At 36.5% G+C, this 25,672-nt stretch overlaps 1 protein-coding gene across 3 annotated transcripts in view; it reads right to left on the bottom strand.

Moving 5' to 3' along the window:
* The window catches only part of fam189a1 (family with sequence similarity 189 member A1), a 92,159-nt gene that overhangs the window by 12,140 nt on the left and 54,347 nt on the right, over nt 1-25,672 (bottom strand). For 2 of the 3 annotated variants that reach the window (XM_023332648.1, XM_023332650.1), the window contains 2 exons: nt 4,852-4,962; nt 2,344-2,508 (listed from right to left, as the gene is read on the bottom strand). In XM_023332648.1, the coding sequence (XP_023188416.1) occupies nt 2,344-2,508; nt 4,852-4,962 (276 nt within the window). The remainder of the gene's footprint in view (nt 1-2,343; nt 2,509-4,851; nt 4,963-25,672) is intronic. The other variant, XM_023332649.1, reaches the window with a different exon arrangement.

Here is a 25,672-nt window from a genome sequence, read left to right as displayed (position 1 = left end):
GAAATGGCCAAAACAACAACAAAAAAACATGTCTTCATAAAGATCTTTTAAAAATTCACTTTAAGCTCAATATTATTTACGTTTTGTAGCAGGACAAAGATCCAAACGCACCAGCAAGTCAACTTCTAAATGGCCTCACTTATTTTTCCACATTGGGACAGATTTGTTTTCATAGCTTCTCGCCCTTCATAATCATCATCTAAAAAATGCTTTTGGTACTAACTCTGATTTTTCTTGTCTGATTTTAATTTAGGTTTGAGAGGACATCAATAAGAAGGCCTTATAAAACATTCCAGTACAAAACCAAAGAGAAAGTGCTGAAATTTGTTTCACCAAAACTGCTTAATATGTGTGCTAACTGAATATTTAACCTCTGAAAAATATTTTGCCCTTAGGTCAACCAGAGTAAGGTTATACATCCGCCTCTTAACAGGAAACCAGAAATTACCTCAATACCACCTCTCACGAATGATTTACAGCCCCAGGCAGAGTAATGAAATGAATAAAAAGAGTGGATGGAAATTAAATATGTCTGTGGAGAATGAATGGCACATATCCCTAGCAATGTGATATGCTTTCATAAATGTAAGAGAGCCACTTAAAGAGGAGAGAAGCTGTAGAGAAATGAGACACTAAGTCTACATCGTCTACAGCTTCGTCTTGCTTTCATTTAAATCAGATTTCTTTTTTTGTATGCTACAGAAAAGAACAACACTGCAGATGAGTTCATCACAATCAGACGTCTAACAGCATCTGAAATGAAAATTGACTCCTGGGACTTGCATATGACACCTTCTCTTAGATATAACTCAATATGTCTGACTGCTCCGGTGCTTAATAAAGCTTTATAGCACCAATTCCCCATTTCTTTAATGAGTTATGACCATAGTGATGAATGTGCTCGATCATTCCTCCTTTCATAAGCATTTTTCACCTGAAGAAGTCTTTTGATTTGGTTGTCAATGTTTTATAATCAATCAGGGGTGTAAAATTAACGGATATGATTGTCATTATCCATTAGGGGCAGACTACTTCACACTGTATTTTATTCCTGCAGACACCAGGAGAGATAAGATATTCCACCTAGGTCACGAACTGCTAAAGTACAGCCAGTCTGAAAATGCAGTGAATACTAAAACATCTGCCTTCTGGGGAAGAAATACATATGCTTTACAACTCTCTCTAATTGGAGAATGAGCTGTCACGTTGTTGAACAAAAACTACACATTAAAAAAAATATATTGGAAAGTATTTTTCCATGAGTCTATCTAGAGAAGTAACGTCTAATGACTCTCATTCGCTGAAGTTCAATTTAGTATAATTTTTGTACATTAAAATGTTTATGGTAAATACAAAGTTTTAGGTAGATGATTTTTGCAGATAAGATTTCCTGACTATTTTTGGTGAAAATCTAAGAAAATGACATTCAATATGCTCAAAATCAACTTTTCACACTCTGACTAGCCTCATCCTGTCCAACAGTAATAATAGATGTTTATTACCCACCATTACCAATTCTCTACAATTCACCTTTGAAACACACACACTTGCACAATTATTAGCAAATACAGCTACATGTTCTTAAAAATATTGTTCACTGCTATTCTAGATTTGATCGTTAATTAATAGCACGTTCTTAACAATAGTGCTTTTATAACATAACATTTCACCTTTTTTCTCATAAAAATATACATCTCCAGAGATTCTTTACTAATTGAATCTAGATGATTGTGTTTTCAGAGTTCCTCATTCTCTTTAACTGATTTTTTTTCCCTTCAAACTTCTAATTTCTCATTGCTTTATTAACAGTAATTGCTTGTTTTATCTCTATGTCCATCTCTGTCACTTTGTTGTTTTGTCCGCTATCTCAGGACAGCTAAGACTACAATGTAGCTTACCAACATTAGTGAGTAAATGGGTGAATGACTGACTGTAGTGTAAAGCGCCTTGGAGTTCGTGGATTTGATAAAAGTGCTAAACAAGTACAGTTAATTTGTCATTTACCATTTAGTTGATAATTTTGATAATTTTATTGCGCTAGCTCCTAGTGATTAAATTCATGTCTTTCAGATTTTGCTTTCTATAAAGCACTTTGTTTTACACTAGACTGAATTAAAAGTGCTCTATAAATAAAGTTTGACTGATTGATTAAATGTTGCTGTGACGGAAATGCAAGCGAGACTAAATGAATGAAAACATTAAATCCAATATCTTCTTGCAAGACTGATATATTCAGAGCTATTATTTAAAACAATAATCCATGTCAGACAAAACCTAAATATATATCCAGCAATATATCCAGTATTCTTTCAAAACGTAGAAATGCTAGAGAAACACAGCCACCTTGAGGCGAAGGCGGATGGTGTTGCAGTCCCGCAGGGGGTTCAGTTTCAGCATCTCTGCCTGGTTGTTGCAGCCGGTGCTCTGCTTCTGTTGCTCGCAGCAGACGCACACTCCATCGTTGTCAAAAGGTACCTGGGGGGCAGAAGGGGAGACCACACATCCGCACTCAAGCAGGCATGCCACAAAACACAGAGAAATATGCATGCGTGCATAACCAAACACACAAAGAGACACGCAAACACACGCACGGGCCAGACCTCAGCTTATTCTGTCGAGTAATTTATCCCCTCCCTCCATAAAAATATGCTGATGGTTTTTAAACAAAGGAGACTTTTTTTTTATACAGTGAAGCCTTGTGCACGTGTATAAACGACAATGTGAGGATATGATGAACTACTCCGGGACGGATTGAGGTACCTCTGCTATGTGTCCCAGATTGAGTAAAAAGCAGGACATGAACTCAACAAGTATGGGTTAATTACATTGGGGAGAGGAGATGAAGAACATTAATATTTCAGTCACGTGTGGGTGAGGGTCCCTGGAGAGTCACATAAAGTACCAAAGTTAGTGTGCATGCGCGATCCGACTTGCAGGAGAAAAGCTGCTTATGCTGTGGAAGTAGTTGGGTTAGTGGGCTGGGTGTCTTAGAAACCACAAGGGGCTTCTACAGTTATGAAATAGATACAAACCCCAGGCACTATAAATTCACTTTAAAAACATCAACTAGGCATCTGGTTAAGAAAAGTTCGGTCTCTAAAGGCTATTATTTGGATTGTTTTCAAAAAAAGAGAGCTTACAGCTTTTGCAGCTACATAACAGCACCTCAAACAAAAACACAGTTCATACTCAGTTCAGAATATCACTTTCATACAAAACATAAATTTACGGCTATGGAGAATAATAAGTGGCGATTTTGTGGGTAGTTAATATTTTAAGCTGTATGGATGCAAAGGGTGAAGGAGAACTAAAAAAGATTACAGTCTTTTAAGTTTCCAGTTTTATCCACACCTGACACCTTACACAAGTTGAATATTTTCACTGATTTGCAAAACAAGTTTAATATGTACCTTTATAACAGTAAATTTGGAAATTTTAATGTAATATATGATAGACTAACACAAAAATAGGTACATAAGTGTGAGTTGGAAGGCAAAGGATAGAGGCTTTAGAAGTTTTATCACACATGAAAATCTGTGAAGTGTGGAGAGAAATTATATTCAGTGTCCCTGAGTCTACATGTCATAGAACTGAGTTTTACTGGAGCAGATGTGATAATCATGAGTCAGTGGTGACAAACAAATGGTTTTGTTGATTTCAGGAATGACTCAGCTCAGAAGTTTGTTTAGAACAGAAGTTCTGTAAAGTTGGACAACAAAAACCCATGACCATTTGTCTGGTATGAAAGTTGTTTATAACATAGAATTCATCACAATATTGCACTGTTTAGTGGCTTGCTAAATTCTTCCTTTATACAGGATTTCTTATCATGGAGATATTTAATTGATAATTTGATTCAATACTTGTGATGTACATAATTTGTGACAATAACTTTCAAATATATTAATGTCTTTACTTTTGATATATTTTGTGTTACAGCACATAATTGTGAAGTGGAAAGGTCCATGATTTTGCAATTTTATCAATAAAATTCTGAAATGTGTGCTGTCTACTGAATGCAGCCCCTCTTTATTTTGATACCCCTGAATAAAATCCCATCCAATATATATAGTCTACTAAAGTCAACTTGGGAATACATTAATAACAGCATAAATACTCCCATTCTGTGAAGGCCTTAGAGATTTGCAAACATTAGCAGCATCTTGAAGAACAGGGAAAACAGCCGACTGCTGTGAAAAATTTTAAAGAATGGCTACTTTATAAAACCATATCCTGAACTTGGAACATTTCACAGAGCACTGCTCAATCCATCTTGTTATTCCTCATAGAATATGCCTGAAGTGCAAACCTACCAAGACGTACAATCAAACTGACAGGCAGTGTATAAATTATAGATGCAACCAAGAGGTTTATGGTAACTCGAGAGGACCTGCAGAGATTCACAGCTCAGGTGGGAGAAATTGACAAATGGAAAACGTTTTGCTCATCTGACCTCCATGAAAAATTATCAAGAAAGTTGTGGCTGGAAAAAGCTACAAGACGTCCCATTTGCAGCTTGCCAAAAAAACATGCAAAAATAAGATGTCAGATTAAGATGTGAGACTAAAATTGAACTTTTTCCATTGCCTATAGCTTTTTATCTTGTGTGGACAGGTCACCGGGGCAACAGAAAAACACAGAGAACAAAAAAAAACGTGCATTGTTGGCCTACATTCAAAAGCATATCAGAAAACTAACCCTGCTCATCACCCACCACAGACCACCCCTCTGAGTGCTGGACAAAAGCACCACAGCACCCCACCCAAACACTGCATAGAAATAATGGATGTAGACATTGGATTGACGGTCAAATAACTAAGATTGCAAGGGTCAATGTCTAGTTGGTCTCACCAGTTTACACTCCTCCAGCGAGTTAACAAGCTGAGCGTTTTGGCAGGAGAGAATGGAGCCCGCCAGGTTGAGCATTACACACACTGCAGACAGCAGCATGAAGAATGTGATCTGTGAAAGAGAAACAAGAGGAAGGGAACAGAGACAAATTAGAAACAGATAGCACAATGTCAAACTGTTGCTGCCTGCATTGATTAAGCGCTTACGTCCTTCTGACACTGTTTGGAAGTACCTGCAGTGACAAATACACTTTGTGTTTTTACTAATCAATCCTGGTTGCCAGAGGAAAAAAAAAAGGTACTTATGTCAAGAGGGACTGATGACTTTTTCTACCTCACACCTCCAGGTACTGGTGTTGACAAAAATAAATAAATTTTCAGAGGTATATAAAACGAGAAGATCATGACTTGGTTCTGTAGACTTTCAGCAAACTTTTGCACTGTGCAGGAAAAAGTAACTAAGCAACTAAGATTTGTCAGACTGTCTAAAATAGCAGTGAAAAAGACAACAGATCCTTCCTTTCCTTTGTTACTTGTGAGCTCCTACTCCTGCTTCTTGACAGGAAATATATCTTCTGGACCTAAAATAGCTCCGCAGTTTGAAGCAAAGAACTTCAAAAACACACAATCGGTTCATTAGAAAAGCTCATCAGTGACCTGATTTTCAAAAAGTGTTTGAACTATGCGACAGTAGCGGTGAAGGACAGATAGGGCTTTACCAAACAGAAAGGTGATCAGGAACAAGCATAAACAGATGGAGAGGAGGAGAATCCAGAATGGAAGGCAGAAGGAAAGGGAAGGAGAGATGGCATGTAATAAACAGATGGAGCGATAAATTTAAGTGCTTCTTGCCACGGCAGAAAATTGAAAGATTGGGAGATTGATGAGCAAGCTTCAGGGAAAACTCTTGGATGTGAAAAACAAAAACTGAAAAGAAAAAAGGAAGACAAGAAAAAAAAAAGTACGGACACAAATGGAGCACTAAGGGAGGACAAACCCTTTTATCTAATGGTAATAATGCGCAGATCTTATAAATCAACTGTTCAATCCTAAAAAGTAGTACTCTTTGAAAGCTGCACTATTACATGAAAGAGTATCATTACAATAAAAAAACACTGTAATATATAACTATAATGTATTCAATAAATTTTCTAGGCAATAGTATAAATAAAATAGGAATATTTCTTGCATAAATGCTCAGTAGCCAAGGTAATGGGGAGAAGAAACGCAGATAGACATGCAGGTAAAGAAGAGACGAGTTCCCTAAAACTCATACAATCAATTACGGGTCATTTTTGCAAACTTATTATTGTGTCTCATGTGGAGCGCTTTCAAAAATGATGCAGCATAGGATGTTTGGCACTCCCCATTCTGGAGAGTTTTTCTTTTTTTAAAAAAAAGCTTTTTTGGCCTTAGTGGCATTTATTTGACAGTGGTCAGACAGGAAAGTGAGTGATGTGAGAGAAGACAAGCAGAAAAATGAGGAATAGACCACTGAAGTTTTGTTCTACTGAAGAAGAAATGTATTTTCATTTAGGACAAAATGATAAGATGTCACATTTTAGAAATACCACCTGGCAACCTTTTTTTTAATTATAAAAAAATAGAATGAAAAAAATCATAAACCAAGCTTTAAACAAACACTTGTAACATGCTACTGGAGTTTTGGTAAAATAATCATCTGTGTGTCTCATCACGAAGCACAGAATCTGCCTTATTAACAAGCAACAATAATTTAACTGGCTGCCAATGTTAATTGACTATTAACCCCAATGTGAAAAATAAATATTTCTGCAATTAGTACTTTTACCTAATTACTATAATTAAATTTGGTGTGGGTCTGTGTGTAGAAATAGATTTACAATAATTTGTGCGGTCTCTCTCTCTTTATATTTTCATTTGCACATTAAAATTGTAATTAGAGAATGGGTATTGTAGTATTTTATCAATTAGCTTTGGCTACAGTAGCAAAATAAATAAGTTTGTTTCTAAAATTTGTTAGATAAAAAAAATAAATTATTGGGACATATTTAAAAATAAGATACAACTGTTTCCAGTGCTACCTTTTTATGAGCTCCTCTTTTCAGTTCAAGGTTAAATTGGAGGATAAATCTACTTGGTTATAATTAGAAATGTATCAGATTGAAACTGGCTGATACTTATTTCTGATTCTCTCAGAGGTCTTACCTGCAGATTTAGATTATTGCTGTTTTTGTGATTCTCTCTACAGACTACAAACTCTTTTTGCCTATGCACTGATTCTCAAATGGACTTAAGTCTGAACTTTGACTGAACCATAAACTGTTCTGTAGGAGCTTTGGATGCATATTTACGGTCAGATTGCTGCTGAAGGGTGAAACTCTCTTCCTGTCCCACCTCCAGTGCAGCATCTAAACATTTATATTTAAGTATTGTCGTGTAATTACTTCAACTTTAACCAGTTTCACTTTTCTAACTGGTCTAACTGGTCAATAAAATAATACCCATAGCATGATGCCACCACTACTATGTTTCATCATGGAGATAATGGTGTGCTCTGTAAGTTTATCACAGCATAAAAGTGTCATTTTGCATGTATACGATGGTACACAGATAGGTCTGTCTTCCATCTTCAGATTATGTGTTTAACAGTGCTTGTTGAGAGATTTATGGCTTAGAATTTTTTTAACTAAACCCTCTGTAAACACTACTATGCACTTTTTCTATGGTGGTGACCTATTACGAAAGACTCCCAAAATACATTGTCATTTGAGGTTATTAAGAGGTAAAATGTGAAAAACTCCACACTACCAGGTACTACGTATGTGTTCATGTGTTTAATCAAATTTTTACTAAAAGCAAAACAAAGTGTTTTGTCAAACATGCTGTTTGATAAAATTATAAAAGTGCATTTTAAACCTCTACATATCTATTACCGAGAGTTTGATTAGTGCATCTCTAGTTAGAATAAAATAACTGTTCTGTTCTGGAATGAACAGAATAGACTTAGAATAGACTTCAACTTTATTGTCATTGCACATGTCACAAGTACAAAGCAACAGAATGTAGTTTGCACCCAGAAACCAAATTGGCTTAAACATGAGTCCCTAGAGAATGACCCATTTCCTTGGCAAAAAAGAAAAACAACTTTTACTAACGAAGAGCTTCTGTAAAGGTCAAGTAATTAAGTTCACATTGTTGAGAAATCTGAAAGTAGAGAGTTTGCAACGCTAAGCATGCAAAAATGTGTTACACAGAAAAATATTAAGACATTTTTGCTCTGCAATAGAAAAACTCTATTGCAGCAAGCAAGACTCATATATTGAAGGACACAAAACCATGTCACATTAATCAGATCAGAGTGAATTACAAGTTATCAGCAGCATTAACAGAAAAAGCAAAGTTGTTAAAATGAATGTGAACAGTGAGCAGAAAGCAACTTTATTGTTTCTTTTGTATTAACTTCAATGATGTGATGACAATAACTAGCACTACAATGCATAAAGCATAACTACCTATGTTCAGTGTGTCTCCCTCTTTGTTTACATTGCATAATTTACAGTTATTCTTTTCCTAATGACAGATTAAAGTTGCAAAAATTCAGAATAAATGTAGATTTATACTCATAACTCTGTAAATGAAAACTATCCTGCTAGAAATAAATAAAATTTCAAGGTTATTTTTGTTCTGTTAAGGGTAGCATAAACCTTTGTCTCCATTTTCATTAGAACGTAAATAAATTTTCTTTCCATTTTAATTTTTAAATTAACACAGCAGATGTAAGAGTAAAAACAGAGAACAGAAACAAACCTGGAAAGATATACACAAACTTAGAAAAATACATTTGTGAAGTAAATGCAAATGAGAATTTTAGAGAATAAAATACATCTAGAATAAAAAATCCATATCACAGTCCATTGAGTTTTCCATAATTCTGCAATTATGGAAATTTGTGCAAAGTCAACAGATTCCCTCATTTCTCAGCTCATATGCATGATTGTGAGTTTATTGCAAATTTTCCACAATAATGATCAAAAGCATTGGGTTTAAGTAATTGCTGCCTCCCACCTGCAGGTTGCAGTATTTCTTATTTCTACCACAATGCTGCCTCAGCTTTACTTGATGTCAAGTTATAGTAAACGTGATCGATATGAAAATTAACAAAAATCAAGCTGTTTAAGTTCTTTAAAGAATAAAAATGTTCATGTAGCCAATCTGTGTGCTTGCTTCTCATCTCTTTTCTTGTATATGTAGATTTTTAAGAGATGATTTATGGGGAATAATATTGCAAAGGTATTTGCAAATATTCCCAAAGTAACACCACAAAAACATATCATGAAATCCTGTTGGAGCTAATACTAAATATATTTTGGAATAAATTAAACATGGATATTGACACATAAATTAAATATTCATTTAATCCTACTTTCTGCAGTCATAGTCATTCATAATATGATGCTGGTATGAATTTGATCAAAGCTTTCAACTGGCTTCAATTGTGATTTACATCTGGAAATCAGAGACATCAAAAATAGAACAACTTATTGTTTGGAACAGATCAAATAAATATCTTTTTAAATGACAAGTCCCATAAATATTCACACTGGGGCTCTTAAGGCCTGATTAATCAAGCTGCCATCAGTGCACCCCAATGTTTTCTCACCACTAAGATAATTGTCAAGCTCAGCCCGACACAAATGCCTTCTCGTTACCGTGTGAGATCACAGAGCACCATTTAGCAGCTAGTCATTAATTACCGTGGCGTTGCCCTCTGCATGCCAAAAAGAAAAAAGAAAAAAAAAAACACACACACACACATACACACCCACGCTCTTTCCCATAAAAGACGCGAACGCTGCTCTTTGCTTTAACAGCCAAAACAGATTTACGCTGCATGTCATCATCACATCGTTTAGGACTCACTGCAGAGGACAATACGGCATAATGTAATCACCATCCATCTGCATGACATGCATAGATTACAGAAGAACTCCAGAGGTTCTGTAATTTCCAATAACTGTCACTGGGGTTAAAGCAGACATGCCTCTTCATCTCCAGCCCATCCTTTAAACTGCAAACATTAGTGATGGGGTTTTGGATGCTCACATGGAGGCACAGACCAATAATATCAGGCTGCATCAAAGATGGCTCCTTGGCTGCGTCAGTTACCGAAAGGCTTTATGTTGAGAGATTGTGTTACTTTAATTCTGTGAAACTTGCTTGATACTCTGAGCAATAAAAACAAGTTTTCCAAAAAGTTTTTGCACCTTTTGAGTTTATTCACTCTTCAAATAAAATCAATTTAGATAAAGCTTATTTAAGAAATACTAAAAAAACAATTAACGAAAATCAAGTGCTTAACAAATAAGTCAAGTTATGTCATTCTGAGCCAGATTTTGAATTTTAGTGTGAGCGTGACGATTAAGTGCAAGGAAGGAGAGATGTACTGTACATCAAGGGGAAATCTCTATAATTTATAATAAATTTACACATTGCACAAATTCTTCACACATAGAGAAGAATTTCAAGAGTTTAATTTTGTTAAGCTTGATGATTATAGCTTATAACTAATAAAAACTCACCACTTAGTCTCTTGAAAATTTACATCTTACAAAAAATTAATGTAGAAAGGTATTTATTAAATTTATGAGATGGACTTTAAGAACTCTGGGGGAAGCATATTCAGGATTTCGGCAACAACTGCAACATTCCTTGTGCTAAATCACTCCTGAACTATAGAAAACGTCAAAAGTGTCTTACTTTGGCTAAAGAGAAAAGGGACTGAGCTGAATAAGTTACCTGAGAAACTGTTGGCAAAGAAGTGAAGCTGATGTTCTGTTTACACAAATTGGTTTTTACCCTTAAAATCAAATTAAAGTTTGAAAAATATCTGTAAAACTGTTAAATTGCTAATTTTAAAGACATTTTATCATGCTGAACATCACTCAAGGTCTGCCAGAATAGGAGCTTACATGCCCGCCCTTCAGCTTTATATTTCAGATTTCTTCACTTCTTTAAGTGTTGCCTCCAACATCAACAAAAAAAAGTCAGACTCATTTATCACCTCTGTTTATCTGAAGCAGCTCAGGTCAAAGATAAACATCTCAGCTGGGAAACTGGATGATAAAGCAACAAATTGGTATTCTCCAGACATTCGCAGTTTTGCCTTGAGCAAAGTAATAAAAACACACTGAGGAACCTAAAAGGAAGAAGGGGAAATTGAGGGATTGTATCTCGTTAAATTACAATTTTGGTATTATTGTAAGCAGAAGTTAATATTTATTGTTAAAAAAATTTATAACATAAAAAATATAAAACTATCCTGTTTTCGAATGCTTGGACAAACTACATGATTATCAATGAACTAGATAGTTTAAGATTATGAACACAGTTATTCCCACCATGACTTAGATTTTTACTTAATTATGTTTCTCAAGCTTTAAATAATAAAATATAAGTGGTGCCATATAGAAGTTTTTATCAATTATGCTACTCTGTGTCTTTTAGGCATGCTGGTTATGGGCCAGAAGCTCCATTTTATTGTCATTGTTCTGAAGCATTCTGTGCAAAACGCCCTCTGGCTGTCCAGATGTTGCTTTGCATTAACAATCTTATTTTGCGACATGGTTTATGCATCATCATCAGTGCACAATAAATTATGCTTTCCTGAGGGGGTTTAGTAGGTGATTAGTTTATCACTTTCTCCACGGTCATTTAATATGGATGTTTCTTGCCCCTTCATTTATCACTATTACACTAACAATTCATTTCTTATGTCTTTTTTAAAAATATCAAAGTCTGTGATTTGAAAGATGAAAATGTTTTGATAACTGTTATGGATGACTGAGGTTTTTTTTTCTGAAAGATGCAGAACGTGAGTGTGGGCAGGCATGTCTCTGCCTCCCTGCGGTGCTGGTGTCCCTCAAGGCTCTATGTCTCCTCACAAGTCTGTCAAACTCCAAGCAAATGACACAACCATCACTGAGCTCATCTCACAGGAATGTGGATGACAAAACATAAAAAACCTGTAATTAACTGGAGATGATTATGGACTTCCACAGAGGTTCTGCCCCACCATCATCCTGGGTATTTGTTCAATGAAGAATGTGACATCTTTCTGTTTTCTGGGAGCCATCATTTACTATGACCCAAAATGGGTTAGGGCAGCTGAAGAAGAACCTGCCAAAGTAATCCATCCCTGTCAAGTCCAGTGTTGTATGGCATGTTGCTGCCAGAGAAAAAGACACAGTGAGACAGTGGCATGCCATCTATCAAACTGAGAAGGTCACTGGCAATCTGCCCTTGATTCAAAATCTAAACACCTTCAGGACCTGTCCAGAGAGTCTGTATCATTTGTTCACCGCGTCTTTTCACTTCACTACCCATTACAACGTGCATATGTCAACCATTCTGTCCGTAATTCAATTTACTAATTTTGTTGCACATAAGTCAAACAACTAGCTGCTCTGAGATTTCCTGAGGTCTAAACAGAAAAACAGAAGTAGTCAAGCATTTGTTGTTGTTGCCTCACAATTGTGAATAAATTCACCGATCCATGAAAGAGTCTGCTCTTAGTTGACACACTTTTACACTTACGTTGTAGAATTACTTAAAGCTTAACATCTTAGTGTTTATTAATCCAATGTTTTACTATTTGTAATTTTAAAAGGTTTAAATATAAATAGCATTGGCTATTCAGATGAATATATTCTTCTTGGAGGCATTTTATGAAGAGCAATTTTTATAACAATGTTTCTTGTATTGTACGAATGTATTAAACAGGGAGAAACAACAGAGTACAAAAAATAATCTTGTTCAAAACAACCTTCAAAGATCTTTCAGCTTCACATGTTGCCTGCCTTTGCTTCACTGAGCAAAGCAAATGATGAAATCCCAACACCAATCAGCTCATGAAAGCTGCATCAAAAAACACAAACCATAATGTGCAATTAACTGTAGACGTGCTAAAGGTGTATTTTTGGCAGCAATGACATCTAGAGGCTTACACTGTCAATATATGGACTGATCTCACACACCCACAATTCAAATATATAGCTGCTTAATAAGGTCCATTCATTACATGTATGGATCAGTTTTCTCCATTTACCTCCACATGATGTATAAACAAGGGTAAATGCAATTATTTGTCTATTAAAAAAAAAAACTCGCTCCAAAAGAATAAGAATAAATTCAGAGCATCACTTCATAACTAAATGATGACCCACAGAATGGGATGTAACAAGAATCTACATAGGGCTTCTTTAAAAGGAGATTATACCATCTATCTGTGCTTTAACCTCTGGTGAAAAGAGCAGCTCAATAATAGATAGTTTGATCAGCAGGGAATTGGCAAAATGAGTATCTGAAGCATCGTTTGCATCCTCCGACTGCAGCACAAATTAGTATTTAGTCTGCAGCAGCACTGCGACACAACACAATTTATTTTCAATTATCCCTGAGCCACGAGAGATGGAAGCAATGTTGTTTTGTTTTTGCTGCTGCTCAGCAGATCACACGCCCTCTGATACATTTTCCCTCTGACACCGAGTATCAATCCTCAGGCCCCTGCAGGGATCAGACACATCTGTGCACTAAAAACACTTAAAGGACAACAAGAGAACCGACTATAAGTGCTGGTTTTTCAGGAATAAGTGGTAAATGTTAACAAATTATATCATGGGATCTAGTAAATTGCTCTGCTTAAGGGAAAAGTAAAATGTTAAATCCTAGACAGCTCTGAGACTAATCTGAAATTTACGGAAGAAATCATCATTTGGTTCTCACTATTTCACAGCTAAACCTGGTGTAACTTTGAGAATTCAGCTCCAATGAAAGCATAATTTTATGTATGCCTGTGAGCACTGCGTGTTTGTGTGTCATAACCAGATCTTTGGCATTAGGTGTGACGGCGGGTGAGTGACCCTGAGTTCAGTGCAGGTCCAAATAAACAGTGGAGGTGTTGATACTAACTCTCGGCAGCAGGGCCCGCGGGACGTCACAAAACACCAGATACATTCACCACAAAACCAAAAACTGTTGAAATTAGATGTTAACGTTCACTGTCTATAAAGAAATATAATCTTGTTTTCCCTCACTACCTGACAAACAAGCCCAACTACATTTTTCAGTTTTAGGTCAGCTATGATTACCTAAGCTATTTTATTTGCTGTAAATGGCAGACTTCTGAGAAAGAGATAATACTTTAAAACATGTTTTTACTGCAATAGCTTCTTAAAGTTCAGAAGTTCATATGTACTAAGATTATTGTGCCTTTAAAAACTTTGAGAAATCCCTCAAACTTTGCTAAAGTCAAACACTGAAATCAACCAGAGCAACAAATTGCATCCTGGGAAAAGAACAGCATGTGAAAATACTGGAGAGACATCAGCGAGCATGTTTAGTTTCCAAATGTACACCAAGTTTATAAAGTGGCTTTAGGACAGCAAAGTTATTGTTTTGTAGCTGCCACCAACACGCTCTGCTCTAAATAACATAGAATATATGTGGGCAGAGTTAAAAACGTGTGTGAGCAACGTGATCTGCAAACCTGACTCAGTTACACCAGTTCTGTCACGAGGAATGGGACAAATTACAGCCAACTAATTTGAGAAGCTTGTGGAAGGATACCCAATATGTTTGACCCAAGACACAAAGTTTAAAAGGAAATTTTAAATACAAAGGAAATTTAAGTAAATTTCAAAATTTCAAGAAAGTTCCTAAAAAAAAAAAGTGTTTCTCGTTATAGAAACGAGAAGCAACATTTCTCGATTCTGTAATGAGAAATCTACTTCAGCTTTCAGGTTTTAAGATAAATGAAGTATTTTAGTAATCCAAACTGATTTAAAACATTTAATCAGTCAGACAGACAATACATCGTTTCAAATGTATCGCTGTGTGAGAAACAATGCATTCATTGGTGTTTGCTTAATTGATTTAGCACTGCAACATTTCTTCAGAGGTTTACCTAAAAAGTCAGAAAGCTGCAGTTGATCCAGAACTCTGTGTTCTCACTAAAATCAGGAAAACAGAGCACATCACCCCAGTTCTAAAGCCACTACACCGACTCACTGTAGCTCAGAGAATAGACTTAAAAATCCCTCTGTTACTGTATAAATCACGGAATGGCTCAGCACCAAAGTACATTAAGGAACTTTTGTCATTGTGTCAATCTTACAGACCACTCAGGTCTTCTGGTTCTGGTCTACTCTTCATCCCCAGAGTCAGAACCAAACATGGAGAAGCAGCTTTCAGCTTTTATTCTCCACTAATATGAAAAAAAACTTGCACAAAACTGCAAAAATGCTGAAACACAGAGTTTCTTTAAATCAAGGATTAAAACCCCTCTGTTTAAAGATGTACTCAAATGATAATCACTGGAGCATTGATCAGTTCTGGTCTGGATTAAACTTTTCATTGCTTCTTCTTATTCTGCCACTCTACAGTTTCTTTTGTTTTGTTCGTTACTTGTGCTATGTTTTTATCATGTGAAGCACTTTGGGTTTTCTTATTGCATAGATGTGCTTTTAAAATACATTAAAATACACTTTACTTGATTTACAAACATTTTGTTTTCCCTTCACATTCATATTCCTTCATTAATGATGCACATTTGTTTACAGGGGGCTGCTAAACTGATTTTTGTTGTTTCTTGCACAAATAGTTGTGCAAATTCGTAGAAACCCTTAATTCTGTAGAGATTGCTTTATCCTGAGAGGACAATTTAAAGTTTTGTTTACTTGCAGACAGCACGCTTTTAGAGACGCATGAAAGAATTAGAGCTGCACAAACCTTGAATTTAACTTAACAGAAGCACATTATTGGAGCTGTCACTTGAAAACCTGGCATAAATTTGCATACTTTGAATTAACTATTAGAATTGATTTAATTCACAAGGCCAAGACAAACAACATCTCCCATCCCTGTTTCAATTTAAACATTATATTGAGTTGTATGAGGAGGATACTTTCACTGCCAGACTACAAAACAAAGATATTATAAAAAAAAAAACATCGTAAACCATATGCACTAAAAATTGATGTTTTGATGCTGACTACATAAATGATGTCCACAGAGATCAGATGTCATTCCCATTTTCAATTTGTTGGCGCTTGTTTCTCAAAATTCAAAAAAAAGATTTTTTTTTTCTACTTGTTGACTAGGAAAGTAAAAAGACAAAATAAAATAAAATAAAAAACACCCAGCCTCTGGGGTTTGATGTGTAGTTGTGTTGACAGCACGTCAGATTGCATCTCCACAGGATGTGATGGATTTGTTCCTGCAGTCAGAGGCATCGAGGTGAAGCTACAGCCCGACAACATTTATTGACAAATGAGACGTAAAGACACGGCAGCAGGTGGGCAAAAACACATCCAAAGTTTGAAGCTTGTTCGGCACTGTTTTACATGTCTTACTAAACTGTAGAAACACGTCAGGTAGAGCCCTCTGCCCCCAAACACCGTGTGTTATTTATTACAGAGCCACATGTTGAGAAGACAGATGACCCGGCGGGTGGCAGTGTCTCTGTCTGTTGGGCTGGGAACAGTGGAGGTTTTGTGTAAAGAGAGAAGTTCATCTTGCTGCCAGTGTTCACACTTATTGATTAAAACGGACCATGAAAGACAATATCGCCTGCAGGGTCAGCAGCTGATTAACCCCCACATCTGCACATTAATCAACCGCTGACCTCCGCAGAGCTCAAGCAAAGATTGTCTGCCTTTCTCCGCCGGACTCCCCAGGCTCCCGGTGGGGGGGCAGCTGTAATGAGCACGGACCTATAATGATGACGGTCCCAGAAGGCCCTCGCTCCAAGCAGAAATGCAACTTTCTACAAGCTGCTCACACAAGGAAATTCTTTTTTAAGGAAACTAACGATGATGGTGGCTCAATTAAGGGAGATGGAGGAAGTGGATGGATTGTTTTATCTGTTAAATAAACCCCGGAAAAGCAAGAGCAAGTTTCACAGAAAATATGGGTTTGAAGTAAGATTTAGATGATTTTATGCAGCCCTGTTGCATTTAAAGACCTGAGAATCTGATCTAATTTAATAACACCACATATTTAAAAATAAAAAAATGACAATAATGATTCTTACAAGATCTTCTGACTTTGTAAATACAGTTGTAAAAATAAAAACTGCCTTGCGGCTGCCTTGCAATCAGAGGGTTCTGGGTTTGAATCTCAGAGATTCATGTATTGAGGTCAGAATCTCTGGCTTCCTCCCACATTCTAAAATCAAGCAGGTTAAAACGAGGTTTATTGCATTCAGGAATGAGTACATGCTTAATTTGACAAATGACCAGGTTTTTTCTGAAACTTTGCAAGGATTAAATAGAGATGTATGACTTAAAGGTTGCCAAAAAAAACTTATTACTAATCCCAAGATTCTTTTTTATTTGTTTAATTATAAATCTCTGGAAAAACATCTCAAATTTTATGGTCATTTGTGTTAAAGCTCCTCATCTTTCATATCCTAAAGTCCAGTGAAACCAACTGCCTTCAAAAGTCACCTAATTATACATAAATAGAGGACCCTGCATAAATTAAGACTGTGCATGATGTATTTTTCTTTGTATGTTACATTCAAAATGGTCACTAAAGCAGAGCTGATATTTCTAGAATCACCTCTGCAGCTGCTGCTCTGCAGATCATGCTGCTGCTGCTCCTGTAAGCCATCTGATAAGAGGGTCTTTCTCATTCTTATTCTAATTAATATGGAGCCTCACTTCCTGCATCCCAGAACCCTGAGGGAAAACACCATTCAATAGGAATTATCTTCAGCCAAAAAAAAAAGGTTTACGTTCTCCCAGGTGGCAGCGGCCTTTGTGGCTCTCTCTAATACTCACTATCTGATCCTGTGTCACTTCCTGCCACTTTAAACAAAAATACAAACCAAACACAAAACGCTTCAAATATATGAACGCCAAACTTTAGGTTTTTTTATTTTTATTTTGTCTGTTTTCAGATAAGTATGTGGTTTGTGAATATTTTATTCCAGGAGGAAAAGACATTGAACTCAACTACATGGTTTTCTTAGTGTCAAATAACAAAACATCTAATCTCTGTTTACATCTGCTGCTTCATGACTCCTTTGGTTTCCTTTTATATAAAAATTAAACCAAGGTTTACAACCCGCCGAGGCAACAGTAATAACAATAACAAGGAAGCACACGCAAAAAGCAAATAACAGTGATGGAGCTTTGAGGGAGACATAAGGCTCATTAACCGCCACAAAGGAAGATCTTTAATGTAATGAAAAATATGCGATCATGCCATAATTGGATTTATGAACCGATTATAATTAAAGGGTAAAGGAGAGCCCTGTAACTAAAAACTACTGGAAGTAAAGCAAGGATTTATTTTTATAATCTGGCTCTTTAGGATACAACATCTATCACTGGAAAAGTTTGGATTAAAATTGCATCTCTAATACTATTAGGTAATAGATAATACAATAATGCAGTTTCTGAATCTGGTTCTCTTTTTTATTTAGGTTAGGGCAAAAAATTGAATGGTTTTTAAAAAAGTAGTTAAAATAAGTAGAATATTTCTTCATCTTTATGTCAGATGTGCATATCTCTTGTAAATCATTTAGTATGTCTCTTTTCACAGGCTTTTAGTGGAGGTAAATTTACTGCAGAATATATTGTTTTTGCAGCCCTGAGCTCCTGTTTAGCGCAAAATACTTAAGCAATGGCTAGTAATCCAGCATCTCATGCTCGCAAAATAAAACAATTACAGATGAACAATCCTGCTGGCACTTCAAGGATGAAAACTAAGTAAAAATTGTTCATGGACACTTGATTTAAAACTGAGCTTAAAACATAATAAATAATGTTTTAAAGACTTTTTAATGAAGCCACTTTATGGCCACGATGCTATTGTTTCCAATAACATTGCTATAATACCACTAACCATTATTGTCCATTTTTGAGCTTATAGTTGAACACAGTGACAATATTTCTTTAACCTTTTGATAATTTACTCAAAATGAAAAGTAAGTGAAGAAAATTCTTCCTCTTTAATGTTAACCTTTGAAGTTAGCATTAAAATCCTAATCAATATTTCTGGAATCTGTGATTTACGTTGCTAACTTTTTGCTGTGGAGAGTTCGGGATATCTGTGTGGCAAATAACGTAATAACGATTTTGGCAAAATGTGGTTTGAATTCTGCGTTAGATATTAACTAGCAAAATGTGAGCTATGATGCCACTCAGCACTGAAATTGTATCAGTCACTGAGGCTGGCAGCGAGGTAGTCTTAAACTCAGCTGCACTGCATTGCTTGAGGCTCAGCCACACTGATCACACTAGTTACCCAATGGAGGAGGGTGATGTGAGTGCAATCCAAAAGAGAGAAAAGAAAAAAGAATTCACTCCAAAGATGTCCAACTAATCATCTCCTCCCTTTTTCCTTAAACTGTCGAGACTCAAGTTGGTTTCAAAGCAAAGACAGTGATTCACTAATTTTGCTCGTTCATGACAGATTCTCTGCGTGTGAGACGAAAGGAGGTGACGTGAGGAGCAGAGGGAGACAGAGAGTGGCAGCGCTAGTACAAACTGACCAGAAGTGACAGGCAAACTGTGACCGGAGGGAGGACACACAGTGTTGTGCACTCTCTTCAGTTTGGCTGTTAAATGAAGAACGAACACACACCAGTTATTCAGGTTGGCAGTGAGGTGACTTCAGACGGCCTCTCCTCAACAAGAGCGATCTGGGTGAAGCCTCCAGATCGGCAGGCATCCACGGTGGTTAAGTGTTTCTAAGCGAGACGTTTCATTCCTCTGCACCCCGGTTACTGAGCTCATGTTAATATTCTGCATTTGTAGGTCATTATGCAGTATTTACTACTGATCCTGCACTGTGACCAAATCCTGAATGCAGCTGCTTCTGAATGCTTAAGCTTCTCTGTTCGTATTTGGTTGGACTTAATCTATGAAATTTAAAACAATGAAATTAACAGCCTTCAATTCAAGAGCAAATTAATTCACATGGCAATAGAAAAAAAAAAACTAGAGCCACTTAAGCAAACCATCATAACGTCCAGCAAAGCTGTTGGAAGAATCCAAAAGAGGATGTTGCTTAGCAATGGGGAAAGGTTTTGATTTTCTTGGCTGAGGACCAGAGAAAATTGATCAAACAAACGCAAAGCTTCTGTTTCTGACTTTAACTCTGCGCCTGAGGCCACAGCACAGCAGAGCCGCTCTTATACCAACACAAAACATGCAGCGCTCATTAAAGAGCAATGTCAAGGAAGTTCATTAGGATTTATTGCAAATTGTTTTTGTTCTCAGATACAATATCAATAATATTCTATAGTCGCGGTTTTGCATGGCAGACTAATTTGCGGTTTCAATTTAATTCTGAGGGCCTTTTGTTGTCCTTATAACAATAACCTTTATATTCTGAATGAAAGGATCACGTCTTTGAAAGTGTGAGATCTTTTGGCTTTCTAATTAGTGATTATTCTGGTGAGGTGCCTCTTATAAACTCATCAGTATAAGCTAGCAATCCAAGATGTGCAGCAATGTTACCTCTTTGAAATACGTTCACTATTTAATCAAAGAAAAACATAAATAATGTATTTGCACCTTAAATCAATAGGTAGATGAAACATGATTCTCTCTGTGTTTCCATATTTAATCAACTGAACTGTTTAGCCTATATGAGTGAAGCAAGATTCAATTTGCAGATATGCTGTGATACAAATGAGTAATTATTACTCTTGGCTTCGGCTGAGCTTTCTCTATTGTTTCTATATCCCTAGAGACACATATTTAAAAAATAACCAGCTCTGCGAACTCTTATTTCAAGTCTTTAAATGACTGCTGGTTTTTAAGCCAGCTCTGTAAAGTACATGGGGAAAAAAAAGATAGCTATTCTTGGATCTATGTGGTTTTTTTTTACAAGCACATGTGCATCCATAAACAACAGCTTTCAAAAAGTCTCATCTTATAAATTTGTGCATGTGTGCATTTATTCCACATCACTGTCAAAGGATGCAGACACACACACTCTCTTCATGCTTTCTTTCAGCAGGTCCTGACAGGTGGTCCTGTGGGGCACATCTCAGCTGGCAGCAGGCTTCATCTTCCAATAAAACCACGTCTGGGTCGGGGGTAAAAGTTTGAAGAGAGGGAGGACCCCCATATATCACAGTGGAGCATATTTAAATGGGACTGCAGGAGGCTATCCTTTTTTGTGCAATAAAAATATGTTCTTTATTGATCTAAGTTTTCATTAGCTCTGAGTCATGAGCTTAAAAATGACAAGAAATATGCTTAAATACATCAATCGTGTTTGATGTGACTTTAATATGAGTTTCACTTTTTGAACAGAATTACTGAAATGACTTAAACTTCTTATGACATTCAGATTATTACCTGTAGTAAACGGATGAATGTGTGTCATCACTGTAGATATTTGTGTTACATCTGTCAAAGGAGCAAATGTTGCCTTTTCTGACATGATCTCAAGGCAATCCATATAAATGTGAAGCTGCTTTACATATGTATAAAGCTTCAGCAGGTAATAAAACAAACAGTTAGAATCCCAGATCTATTCACATAAGCAACTTTAGGCCAAGCACTTGGTTGATTTTCTTTTACTAATAACAAATAACTGTATTCGCTGAGTTTTTAATGAGACAGCTGGACTCACTGAAGTGACCCTTCATGAGCACAAACACTAAAAGATTCACCTTTTTAAAAAGGTGAACCATTTATTTTCATGAACTTGAGGTTGCCTCACATTCACGAAAGAACAATAACACAATCACAAGAGAAACTAATTTAAAGCACAAAACTCCTTATTGTAATTTTTTGCTGTGCAATAAAACTTTTTTTGTAATTCTTACTTTATTCCTACTGCTGCTCTTTTCACACGCTGTCAAACTAACCACATCTTTAATTCTGTCATCACCACACTTGTCCTTCTATTTTTGTGAACCATTCTTTTTTTAGTTTTCTGTCATTTTCCTTTCAGAATGACTTTGTCGCCTCCTCCTCTTCTCCACCTCTTCCTGACGCTCAGGGGCGTCATGAGAAATCTGTCACTTCCTGACCGTTCATCCACAACCAGCAAGCAGACGCCCGATATATCCTATCCTTTCATTTCTTTGATCTTGCTGCACCACTACAGTCAACAAAAATGCTTTACATGCATTCCTTGTGCATTGATGCATGTTGTTTCTATGTTTTACTTGATCTTTCCATATTGAGATGAAAGTCAGTATGTGCAATGGAGTTCTGACTCTAAATCAGCACATATCCTTCTAATACAAGACACCAAACATCTTTATATCTCCATATTACAGATAATAGAGTGCAGAGGCAGCATTTGCAAACTGTTTTCATACTTCACATAATTTCCTTCCAACAGCACATGCTGTACTTACAGTATTTCTCCCTGACTGAAGCGGTTTCAGTTATTCACATGTTCAAATGGGATTTTTGGTGTGTTAACTTTTGCCAGATTCTTTTAAAGTGTAAAGAAGAAACACTAGATCAATTCAGTGAGCTTTTGTTCCACACTGGTGGAAGGAAAACAAAGAGATGCATTGTAATTGGAGAAAAGCAGAAGCTGCTTCTCCAGCAGCAATATGCCACTTTGCTGGTAAACGGCTGAGTCATGCACTAAAATAAGAAAGAAAACTCTATTTTTGTCCAACCACAATTAATGCCTCAGCTTTTCCAAGAAGCAACTCAAGATGGTATAGGTGTGAAACAGACAAAGTGCTATAATAAAACATGACATCAACAAATGCACCAGCTCTGTTCAAAAGGGGAGCTTTGCTTTGTCTTCACTGAAGTTTTACACCTTTTCTCAAAAACACTGTTGATTACTTACATAGTTTTCAAATGTGAAAACAACAATTCACCTAACCTTGAAGAATAAAAGCAAACCTATCATACATAGTCACAATAGTCACAGTTTCATCCATAAGATAGAAAACAAAGAATGAAAAAAAATTGTAATGTAAAAAGTATTTAAAGATGACCAATAAAAGAAATCTAAGGTAATTTCTTTTTATTAATACAACAGAAAAAAAAATGTTTCAATAATGAATAATATTTGTCTAGCTTCACACCTGGGGATAGAGAACTGCAATATTAAATTTTGCCACAAGTCTACTAAATCCAGGAGACGAAGAAGAAGAGCTGTAGCATCTAATGTGTCAGTGTTTGATTTCTTTTTCTTTTACTGGTTGCGAGTTCACTGGAAGGTTCATGACCAAGTCAGTTTACTCATAAGTGCATGCTCCGGACACCAAAGGTCAAAAGTCTGCTCGTATTTATTTATTTTTTTCTGCATACCCAGCAGCGACGCCGCGTGTGTTTTCAGCAGCCAATTTTAAGCTGCGAAAACGATGGCTGAAGTTGTGCTGCAGTATCAGTTCACTCAGCTGTGAAATATGGCTGACATGGCTGTGTGCAAACCACAATTACGCCTTGAATCCCTGACAAGTGACCACAGAGCACTAGTTGTTCACTCAACTGTGCAATATGAACTGGTGGGCCCTGCCTGCAATGCCTCTATTTGCCCAAAACACAATCGCTGCGATGTCACACACAGTCCCCGGCATTTGCTGCAGAAAGAGATTGGCACCAAAGTGACAGAAGGGAGAAGAGCCTATTTGTGCTACTTAACAATGGCTGATAGAGGCGGACAGGCTTTATTGTGTGCTCGTAGACTGACTGCCTACAGTGGATTTCTCATGTGTTATTATTGTGTTTTTACTACATGATGTCAGTAGAGTGTTTGAGTTCAATTTTGATCGAGAAAAGGATAAGTTTGCCTCCTGGCTTTTATGATGTGCTTTAAATAGTTTGGTTTAAAGCTGTTTTATGTTAGTGTTTGTTTAAATTCCTTCTGCCTGTGGAAAAGTAGTGGAAGAAAATCAATAAATGTAGAAAATGTACAAAATTGGGTCCATATACAGGTTGTTTTCAGCTATGCATTATGTGCAGTTTGTGATGATGACAGAAGCAGGATTAAACTCTTGTTTTTCTTAGATTTTTAATACATTAATCTTGAATTTCAGGCCTCATCTCACAAAGGAAGCTTCAAAATCTGAGCTGTCAAATGACTATTTCTGCAAGGGGGAAAAAAAAGTGACTCAGATTCTTGAGGTTGACAGGCCCACAGTGCCTCATTATTGTTGATTGGATAATTGCTGTTTGCAGATGATGTTCTAAGAACCACTTCTCATTCTTTAATTAGCTTTTTTTTTCTTTTTTTTTTTTTTACAATTTGTAACAGTTTCCTTTGTGGCATTTCTTTGTTTTCTGAAGCTACAGCCTCCAAGAAGACATCCCAACTAGAATTTTTTTTAAATGTAGTCAAATACGACTTTTTGTTTCTGACGATCTTTTCACCCGTAAGTGCTTAAAAATACAAATATAAATGTTCAAAAGAATCTCACTGACATCACATTTTATAAGCCTGCTTCTGCACACCAGGAGTTCATTGTTGCAGTCTTGTTTTTTCTCCCCTGCATGTTTGGATCTTGCAGTCGTCTAGAATGAACAGCCACAATTTACTGCTTCCAGTTGACACATCAGATCATGTGTTTGGTGACAATAATAACGCCATCATACACCTCACCTTCTTGTCCAATGATCACTAAACATCAACAACAGCTCTCTGGCACACTGCATGGACAGACAAAGGATGAATGGATTAATGATGTGAAGGCATGAATCTTCCAAAGTCCAACACAGTAGTTTCCTTTAGCTTACCTCACAATTTCGCTTTATGTCATGATCTCATTCTCTGGTCCGATTAATAAAAATGGGTATGTTAGAGCGTTTTGGCTTGTAAAGTGCCTTGAGATGAGATTTATTGTGGGTAGATTTATACATAGCTTTTATTGGTTGGCATAAAAAAAGTCTAGAGCTATTTCAGAACAACACATTAATAGTGCAGTTTGTTAGAAACGGCTCCAAAGAGCAGCAGTGACGGTTTTCCAATTACCACAAAAAATTAATAACGAAATGCCTGTTTTAATTGCCGTAATTTTCCTTTCTGTCTTTTGATTTAAGAATATCCAGAGCCGGATGGAAAGAGTCCAACACAAGGCCTCACTTTGTGAATGTTTTCTATAATTAGACAGAAGTTGGTTCTGAATAAGTTCACAAAAACTTTGAAAATGTGATCACTGATTACATTCTGTGTCTAAGAAATTAAAAGTCATTAACGCCTTGAATTAACTCTCTATTCATAAGATCTGTCATAGATTTAAAGTGAGCTTGGAAGCTCCAGCTAAATGTAACACCTAACACTTAATTAAACGACTTCCTGTGCTCTATGAAATTCAAATAAAGCCTGGAGTGTCATAAATCTTGGCAACAGACAAGGCACCACTGGACAGATTTATTGGCTTTTTATCTTTGTGCTGAAACTCAGCAAAGCTCAGCTTATTGGGCTGACGAATAAACACATTATTATGTCAGAAGATTATCAGATCTGTATGAAAACAATTGATTGTCTGTTCGCCTGTTTAATGCAAATGGATCATAACAATCCACTGTGAGCAAGTTAGGATGGTTGGCAATGCCAGATGGTGCTGGTTTGTGAGCGGACAAAAAGATTAGTACGTCAGAAAGACTGATATCTGCAAAAGCTTCTGTGATCTGCGTTTAAGGGGGAGGGGGGGGGGGAGATTTTGCAGCAGCTGTACATTTATTTACATGTTGCAGAAAATAGAAACACAGCTGCAAACTAATTTTCACACATGTGCACACCCCCACAGCAATGTCATCATTCACCTCTGCATACATTCCCCCAGCATACATGATTAGCACTGCTATTAATAATCTGGATGTTCATTACACTGAAGAAGACAA

Source organism: Xiphophorus maculatus, chromosome 4 (genome assembly GCF_002775205.1).
Source record: "Xiphophorus maculatus strain JP 163 A chromosome 4, X_maculatus-5.0-male, whole genome shotgun sequence".
Taxonomy (NCBI): domain Eukaryota; kingdom Metazoa; phylum Chordata; class Actinopteri; order Cyprinodontiformes; family Poeciliidae; genus Xiphophorus; species Xiphophorus maculatus.
Note: the sequence above shows the minus strand (reverse complement) of the source record. Positions and strands in the feature narration are given on the sequence as shown.